This window comes from Chenopodium album, chromosome 15 (assembly GCF_948465745.1).
Source record: "Chenopodium album chromosome 15, dcCheAlbu1.1, whole genome shotgun sequence".
Lineage (NCBI taxonomy): Eukaryota > Viridiplantae > Streptophyta > Magnoliopsida > Caryophyllales > Amaranthaceae > Chenopodium > Chenopodium album.
The window spans coordinates 35077624-35087690 of record NC_137848.1 but is presented as its reverse complement, the minus strand read 5'-3'; the positions used below and the strand labels follow the sequence as shown (position 1 = coordinate 35087690).

The following is a 10067-nucleotide window of genomic DNA, read 5'->3' as shown; positions in this document are numbered from 1 at the left end:
CTTCTATTTTTAATTTTTGTATTCGAGAAGGTAGATTTGAGGGCTTTGATTCATCAAGCCTAGCTCTCTGCTTTTCAGGCTATAAATGTTGTTTTTTGGAATGTCGAACGGCCGAGGGGTGGCGCCCAGCCAAGCAAGCCGGGGGGGAGCTGGGCGTAGCTAAGCGCCCGGGGCTTTATATGATGTGGGCTCGGCTTCGTCGCATAGCTGAGGCGAGGGAACAAGAGGGCAAAATTGTTTGAGAGCAATATTTTTTTTCGAGTAAAATATTTTTTGTGAGTATTATTTTGTGTGTTTAACCATGGAAGTAGTGGTTAGTGTGGTATGTTGATGGGTTCCCTTTTAGCCCATGAAAAGGGAATGTAATCCTGTGAAAAAGAGGGCAAAAAATTTTGAGGTAAAGATCCCGTAATCGTTACGAGTGTGGAAGTCGTAATCAATGCAGAGATGATTTCCAAGATAATACTAAAGATGTTTGGTGTGATGCAAGGTGACATGGTCAATTGGAGGACAATGTCAAAGAGAGTTAATGGAGAGATGTGCTCCATTGAATGTAAATTGATGAGATGTGCATCACAAAATGCTGTAAAAGCAAAAGAAAATTTCGTCGTGTTGAGATCAAAATGTATGATTTTCAATTTGAAATCCATGGCAATTGGAAATATGGAATGTCGAAGTCATTATCAACGTTTAGTCTGAGTGTATGAGACTTTGAATCAAAGGGGAATGTTGGATTGATTCAAAGTATTCCTAAAGTTTAGGATAAGAACATGCTATATATTTGTTAGTGGTCTTTTTTTAGTTAGGAATCCTATAATCCATTTTCTAAGTATTAGCATAGCAGTTTGTTTCGTGGACCATGATCCCATTAGTGTTTCCTTTATTTTAGCTAGAGTTGGTTTGTTTGTTGCCTATATAAGGCTTTCATTGTATGGTTTGATTAAATATGAGGATTTAATATAACTTTTGTTATTATTCTTTCCCTTCTCTCATCTTTATTTATTATTTCAACATGGTATCAGAGCGAAGTCGTAATCAGTTGCGACATCAATAGCAAGAACATTCTTGTACCCATTGATGAACATGTGGGGAGCAGCAGCCAGAGTTGGGTATGAGATGGCAAGGGAAAGAGAAGTGACCATTGAGACACCAGTTGCAAACCTTGCAAGAAGGTCATCCTCGGTAAGGTCAAGAACTTCAGGGCTGAAGACAGACCCATCATCGTAAACGGACTCAATGTTAAGACCGTATGAGAAGGGCCTAATTCCAAGCTTGGCTAGTAGAGCAGCCTCAGATGAACCAACCTTGTCACCCTTCTTGATGAGCTCAACAGCAGTGATAATTTCAACAGTACCTTTGTTAATCTTGGTGGGGATGTTGAGAACCTGGAAGAAAGATGTCTGGGATGGATCAAGACCAGTGTTGCCTGGTGGGACGACAACATCAATTGGTGCAACCAAACCAACACGAGCAGGAGCTCCAACCTTGTACTTGGAAATCTCCTCCCTAACTTCCTTCAAGTCACCCTTGGTAAAGATCAAACCAACATTTCCCACCAACAACTGTTCGAGCTTTTTCAGGTTCTCATTACCAGTGTTTTCAGCATGAAGTCTAATAGACCTCTTCATCATAGTATTCTTTCCCATCAAAACAACTGAATCACCTCTCAAACCACGCCTAATTCCTTGAAGCTGGTTCGAACCCACATTATCAGCTGATGCAATCAACACTTGGCTGTACTCGTCCAAGAGTTTGCATAGCTTCTGATCGTAAGCGATCTTCTTCTCAGCCTTAGTTGGTTTCACGGCCATTTTTGTTGAATTAAGTTGAAGATTCCGGCAAAATCTGGAAAATTAGGGTTTCTGTCTCGACTTTTTTGGGGATTTATTGAGAAGAGAAAAGAAAAGGGCAAAATCGACTATGTTTTAAATATCAAGAGCGTGCTCAAGTTAGGCCAATTGGATGAGAGCTCGGTATGCATCATCTTGCTAAAATTGACCCAAGGTTCAGGGGCGACATAGATAATCCGGGAGCTAAGCCTAAGATAGCGAAGTTGAGAGCTTGAGGTATGCTTAGATTTTGAGTTTATCACAAACCCATGAGATTTTTCTTATGCTAAATGTTTTGTTGGCTTGGCTTAATGATTTTTTTCTAACTTTTGAATTTTGTTGATGCTGTTGAAGTTAGTTTCCGGGGTGCGCTTGACTTGCATTGAAGAGATATTACGGCCGAAGTAATCCTCTTCATGAAAATAGATGAGAGGTATGCTATTCCAAACATAGGGATAGGCTAGGGGCTAAACGAGCCCTATGTCATTGTTATAAGGGAGGTACGCTCTCCCGAACCTTGAGATAGGCTGGGGGCAAAACTAGACCCTTGTTATAGATGTTTGAGAGGTAGGTCATCCCAACTTTTGGGACTGGCTGAGGAGAAGTACGTTATCCCAAACCTTGAGATAGGTTAAGGACTAAACAAGCCCCTTGTTATATATGTATGAGATGTAGGTTATCCCAACTTTTTGGACATGCTGGAGGCTAAACGAGACCCTTGTCATATATGTATGAGAGCTAGGCTATCCCAAATTTTAGGATAGGCCGAGGGCTAAACGAGCCTCAAGTTATAAATATATGAGAGGTACGCTATCCCACCTTTTGGGATAGGTCGAGGGCTAAACGAGCCTTTTGTTATTTTAGCGATTCGCCAGGACACTATCAAAAACATTGAGTATAGGCTAACATCTTGCCCCAAAGATTGGAACAAACTTGTTATTGGTAACGTTAGTCAGCAACCCGGGGTGTCCTATATCCAGGGAGGCTCGGTTTTTTTTGATAATAGAGCTGAGTAAGCTCCCGAGCGCTTAGAGCTGTTGGTGGCTTATTTTGCTTCTTATAATGATGCTCTATTAAAAGAAAAGATCTCCTAGTATCGGCTACAATTGCCCCTAGGGAATCATTGTAAGATGAGAGTTGCTCAAACACAAAAACTTTTAAAGCAGCCATTCTAAGCATGTCGGTTTTCGGCTCAACTATATAAATATTCATGATTGAAAGGGAAGGAGAGTTGAGAGCCTTGTCACTTGATAATTTGAGCAAAATACCCTGAAGTGAGTGACCTCCTTGATCTTGTAAAGTTCATCTTTAAGAGGGATGCTTGCACCTTAGCATTATCCTCAGCTGGGCATGCTAAAGGATTGGTAGAAGCATAGCCTCTCGGCTGGGCATGCCGAGGGCTTGATAGAAACATATCCCTCGGCTAGGCATGTCGAGGGGTTGATAGATGCATAGCCCTCGGCTAGGCATGCCGAGGGCTTGAGAGAAACATATCCCTCACTAGACATGTCGAGGGGTTGATAGATGCATAGCCTTCGGCAAGGCATGATGAGAATATGATAGAAGCTGGCCAAGGAAGAGATAGGAGCATAGCCCTCGGCTAAGCATGTCGATGCGGTTCATAGAAACATAGCCTTCGGCTAGGCATGCCGAGGAGATGATAAAAGCATAGCCCTCGGCTAGGCATGCCGAGTCGGTTGATAGAAGCATATCCCTTGGCTAGGCACGTCGAGGAGATGGTAGAGGCATAGCCCTTGGCTAGGCATGCCGAGGCGGTTGATAGAAGCATAGCCCCCGGCTAGGCATGCTGAGGGGGTAGCCAGGCAAGCCAAGGGGATATGCTGGCAGGCCAAGGGGGTAGCCAGGTAGGCCGAGGGGGTATCCAGGCAGGCCGAGGGGGTATTGCTGGCAGGCCTAAGGGGTAGCCACGCAGGGCGAGGGGGTATGCTGGCAGGCCGAGGGGGTAGCCAAGTAGGCCGAGGGGGTATGCTGGCAGGCCGAGGGGGTAGCCAAGCAGGCCGAGGGGGTATGCTGGCAGGCCGAGGGGGTAGCCAAGCAGGCCGAGGGGGTATGCTGGCAGGCCGAGGGGGTAGCCAAGCAGGCCAAGGAGGTATGCTGGCAGGCCGAGGGGGTAGCCAGGCAGGCCGAGGGGATATGCTGGCAGGCCGAGGGGGTAGCTAGGCAAGTCGAGGGGTAGCCAGGCAGGCCGAGGGGATATGCTGGCAGGCCGAGGGGGTAGCCAGGCAAACCGAAGGGGTATACAGGCAGGCCGAGGGGGTCGCCAGGCAAGCCGAGGGCCTGGCAAGCCTAGATGCTGAGGGCCTTGGTGTTGGCTGGGGCATGCCGAGAGCCTAATGTAGACTAGCTGGGGGCTCGGCTTGCCCATGATTCTTGAATTGTTCATTTCATTTGAGTGAGTTGTAACATGATGAGAGCTCAGCTTGTATAAGAGTTTGCCTCTAATATTTTCCTCGACTTCATGCTTATGCCGAGATGAGAGAATCGGAGCTTTTCTAGTAGCATCTTGATATGTGCTGCGGGGACGCCTAGTGTTCACCATGACTTTTTGTTAGTTATCCCCACAAATGGCGCCACCTGTCTCTGGAAGCAGAATACTCCTCGGGGTTAAGGTAATGATATCAAGATGTCCTAAGGCTAAGTCCAATGAGTGTCCGAATTTCCCTCAGCTCTGCCTTGCTGTCCGAGAGCTAGTCCTGCAAAAGAGAGAGAAGGTTAACTGCCCCAGGGGTGTGACCCGAGAAAGCCCCTCCGATGCTTAAGTCAGCAAATGTATTTTCTAGAGAGAGAAAGTAGAGAGAAAAGGTTAGAGAATTAGAAAAAGTTCCCATCATTAATGATTGGAGAGTTATTTATAGATGTATTTTCAGGTGGCAGAAGTTGTACTTAGTAAGACAGATTAACGGTAAATCCGTACTTTGCTCTGACTAATGATGGGCTGGATCATGAAGGGATATTTTCGTAAATCCAAATCAATGGGGTTAGGACAATGGACTTTGCCAAACAAGTTCTAATTTATAATTATTTCATTTTTAAACCGTTTTGTTCCAAGCTCCTGATAGTTCCTGTCACATGTTTGTTATCATGATTATATGAAATCTTTGATGTGTAAAAATTATTATTAAACGTATATAAAAGCTTTGATTAATATTCTTAAATGCATAGGTAATATTTAGTATAGCATTTTTTGTTTGATATGGAGTATTATTCTTGTATAATTTTGTATATGGAGTGTCTTTTAAAAAATCTATAATTAAGACATTATAATTTTAGAAACTTGTGTGATTAGGCTGATCTATTTACTTTTTTTTTTTTTTTTTTAATTTTTTTTTTAAAAATTGCCTATAGGGGTACTTTTGGGAGTTCAAGGACACCAACTTTCACTCTCACTCCCTCCCCCTTGGCTTATATAATAAAGAATATTTAAATGTTATTTCAAACAAATTAAGCGATCCCATTAAATATTATAGAGTCCTAATATAGTATATAAGTGATGATTATTATAATCAAATTTGTCAGTCCCAATAATTATTATGTACTTAAGTAGTACTCCCTCCATTTTTTTTTATTTGCATTACATGGTGATGCGAGGGGATTTAGGAGAGTAATATAATATTGTGAGTAGGTGAATATTTTATTCTAGTAAAAGTAAGATGGTAACCATAAAAGAAAAAGTATGTGAGGGAGGGTAGATATTTTTATTATATTAGTGGGGACCATGGAGAAACAAGAAATGATAAAATATAGTATAAAGTTACTAAATAAGGAAGTGATGCATTTAAAAAAACACTCATAAAAGAGAAGTGATGCATTTCAAAAATAACGGAGGGTGTACCAATAAAGAATATCTGAAAGTGATTACATCCAAATCAAGCAGTCCTAATAAAGTATTACAGAGTCCTAATAAATACTATTTGAAGGTTATTGCAATCAAATTAGGGAGTCCTATTATGTATTATGTAGTATTAGAACTCGTTCAGTTCACCTTATTTTTGTTAAACTTAAATTTTTTTTACTGAACTGAAATTATTTTTGCTGACCTTAAACTAATAATCCCACCTTTGCCTTTTCTTCTCAAAACAATCCCACTTGTTCGTAATTCCACGATAATCCTACCTTATACCCCCATCTTCTTAAAACAGGTCTTTTGACCTATAACTTGTTAAACAGGTTTTTTTTTTTTTTTTTTAAGCTTCTTCAACCTTAAAGCTTCTTCCATGGCCACCACCCATACCAACTCCCTTCCATAGCCACCACCACACCAACCCCCCCGACCACCTTGAAATCCCCTAAACCCGACCACTCCATACCCGAAAACTCCTTAATTCGACCACCCCTTACCCGAAAACCCTTAAATTAACCACCCCTTACCTGAAAACCCCGAAATCCGACCACCGCAGCCACCTAGAAAACCCCTAAACTCGACCACACGAAACCCTTAAACTCAACCACCCACGAATCCGCTAAACCCGACCACCCATGAAACCCCTAAACCCTTAATTTTGCTGCTATTGTTTGGCGATGAATGGGTTTGGGGGGCTTGTTAAATCAATCAGCATACATTTTTGAAAAAGTGGAAATTGTGATTAAGAATTTGTCTTCACCTAATCTTAAATTTGGGTGGGGGATTCATATTGTTCAAGAAATTAAATTGTTGGCTAAGAAATCTAATCGTCAGATCATAGATGATGTTATTCTTGAACTCCTCAATATTGACATGCTTAGGTGCTTTTTTTTTATTACCGTTAATGGGGGTGGAGGAGGGGATTAGGTTCAGTTTGTCGGGGAGGGGGCTGCTGTTCATCGTTGAGGGGGCATGGGGGCTACTGTTCGCCGGCAAGGATGGTTGATGTTAGGTGGTCAGGATTTTGGATGGACTGAAGGAGGTTAATTTTTTTAAAAAAAAAATTATTTGTTTTCTTAATTAACAAAAAATAAATAAATAAATTAGTGGACCACATAGAAGGTGACACGTGGCAAGTTATCTTCTAAAATAAGTTACCAATTTCACAAACTGGTAAAAACCTGTTTTGAGATCTATGGATTAAAGGTGGGATTATTGTGGGAATACGAAAAGGTGGGATTGTTTTGAGAAGAAAAGACAATGGTGAGATTATTAGTTTTTAATTTTCCTAAAATAAAATTAATTCATCTTCAATCGAAACAAACGCCCAACTTAAACAATGGCTGAATGGCATTGTAGATTCAAGCTTTAACAATGACGGATTACTAAAAAAATCATATGACTAATCAATATTTAACACAAAATCATATGACAAATAAAATAAAACACAATATCATAAGATATTACGCAATTTTTTTAACCAAATTGTGTATACATACAATTTTATTGATTTCAATCACATAAATAATTTTATATTGACACATAAATATGATGGTTGTACATTAATCTTATTGATATCATATATACTTTGGTAATTTAAGATTTAGTTTTGGATGGAAAATAAAGGTTAAAAGATGAATATGAAGTACACCATTAAAGAAGGTTGAAATTGTTAATATGATTTTCCTCTAAAAAAATTACAATCGATTTTATAAATTATTTAGATGGTAGTTTATAGTGTTGTAATTTGATAAAAAAATATAAAATTACCCAAGTAGGAAAACAAACAACTCTTAGCTGACTGGTCGCTGGTCACTGACTGGTCATAACTTAACTGATGTGTAAATTAGATTTTTAAATTTTTAAAAAACGTATTATTCAAAGGCTAAGATTAAGCAACAAAAATAATAAACAGTTCAGATTTAATCTCTTACCATAGTCGTCCGTAGTTGACGACTACACTAGAATCATCCTCGAGTCAAAAGAAATCCCTTTGTATAGTACATATAAAAATAAAATAACCAAAAATATATCCACCAAATTTTATGTACAACTTAATATTTATTTATAAGTTTATACGTGATCTACCTAGAAAACGATTATAATGATAAATATACCAAAGAAACTATTGTATTGTAATTTCTAATTTTTATGATTTTGCCATTATTGTAATTCCTCTTTATTTTGTTGACACTAATTCCTTTTCAAAAAAGTTGACACATTTTCTTGTACAAAAAAGCGTTGTAATGTACGTCTCCTTTACTCTTTTTACCCAAATTACCCTGCCAATTTTGAGTAAGTAGAGATAGTATTGTCATTTTTATTCCATTATAACACTACCTTAATATGTGTGCAAAAATCAAGTGTGTCAACTAAAAAAGAGTGGGGAAAATATTTCTATTAATAAATAAAAATATTTTTTTAAGCCAATCAATCTTTTAACAATAAGATTAAATTTCTCTATTTTTCTCAATGCTTATAAATCATTGATTTATTTTATTGCCCAAACCATTCAAATTAGTTTTTAAAAATAAAATAAAGTAAAATAGGAATGTTTTTTATAGTACATTATTTGAATGCCAACATTTCACTCCTGCCTCCCCTCTTCAATTACATAATGGAAATAATACATAATCAAGTAAGATCTTATTAGAGTTGGCTAAATGGATGATATATGAAAATCTTCTTTTTTTTTTTTTTTTTTTTTTAAACTTTTACAAATATTATTAATAGATAATTAAAAATTATCAAATATGTGGATAAGCACACTAGTGTAGCAAAAATATGAAGAGCTTTAAGAAAACAAGGTATAAAAAAGTGATTTTTAGTTGCTTTTTTCTACAATGTATAATTACATCATATAGTTGATAATGAGTTACTACATTCAAATCATCTAACACATCCAATGGGAAAACCTGAATTTTACCTCAAAAAATAAAGCAAAATTTAAAGAAGACATATCTTCAATGTTACAATCAAAAGATAACCAGCCCATACAACACAAGGCTTTACAATGGTTGCTGCTATTTGATTAACCCGTTTAAATTTAACATAACATGCTGTAAGAGCTAAAAAATTGATAAACCAAAATGCTAGACCTAGTTGAGCCATGCCCATGACCAAAATAAGAGGATACCAGGTGACATTTATGGATATTTGACCCAAATAAATCGGTAAAGCGTCCGAATTGATATGAAAACCGCCATCGGCCCACACAAGCCAAGCAGCCAGACCCATTAAGAAAGATGAGTATAATGTGCATAAATGAATAAGCCAAAGGGGTGGAAACCAAATAGGTTTTTGCTAAATATGATATTTTCTACCTGAACCAAATAAGAGAATGATTGTTATAGGTAATGCGATATTTGTTATAAGCGCAACTATGAGAGATTTAAGTGCACGTTTTGCCATGACCATTTTTTGTTGTTGTCTCTTGATTGAGGCGTTGTCGTCATTAGTAGCAGATCAAGGGTTATTAAGTTTATCATTCATCACTTGTGAAGCCATGGATTATAGATGGATTAAAAAAAAAGTAAGACAGAAAACAGAGAGGTATGAAGAGATTGTAGGAAAGAATGATAAGATAATTAACGAATGTCACGGAGGAAATCAAGGAGAATTTACTAATATAAGTGATTATATTTTTTAATAGGTCTCCACTAAATATGTTAGCAATCAGTAGTTTTGATGTCAACATAATTTATTACTTGCTATTCAAAAAAAAAAAAACATAATTTATTACTTTCTTAATTATATCACACCTCCTTTTATTTTATTATTACATATTTACATGTCAAATAATACTAATTAATAAAATAATTTCCACTAAGATAATATGGAAAAATATCAAATTTAAGAAAAAATATCATACCGTGGAACATATATTTCTAAATACTTAGATATAATATAAGGTAAATGCTAATTTTTTGGAGCTTCTATACATAGCTCTTTAACTTTTAATACCAAAAAAAAAAAAAAAAAAAAAAAATCTATATGGATATAATGAAATAATATATAATTCATTCGTTCTCTTTTAGTTGCAACACTTGGAAATTTACACTACTATTTATATTATTCCACTTGATCACCTCTGTTGATTTATATGTTGATCAAAATGTTGTTATATAATATTTGGTTAGATTTGTCTAAATTCATATTTATAATAATTTTTTTTATATCTTTTAGCACTTATTAATAGTATAAATGATTGAAGATATGCATTTCAAATATAAGAATTAGAAATTTACATGTAGAGGAAAGTACTAATTTATTTTAAAAAATCAATTAAAATTAAACAAAAATGGTTCATTTCCATGTCATCTCCTTCAATTACCAAATAAAAGAAAGACAAAAAAATTCATTCTAACTTTCTATGG

General features: G+C 37.1%; 1 protein-coding gene across 1 annotated transcript; it reads right to left on the bottom strand.

Annotated features, from left to right (window-relative positions):
• Positions 1-1007: 1007 nt before the first annotated feature.
• Positions 1008-1882, bottom strand: LOC145581093 (large ribosomal subunit protein uL10-like). The gene has a single exon (XM_081638160.1). It carries the CDS (start codon positions 1809-1811, stop codon positions 1008-1010), a length of 804 nt encoding a protein of 267 aa, XP_081494286.1. The 5' UTR covers positions 1812-1882.
• Between the last annotated feature and the right edge of the window lie 8185 nt (positions 1883-10067).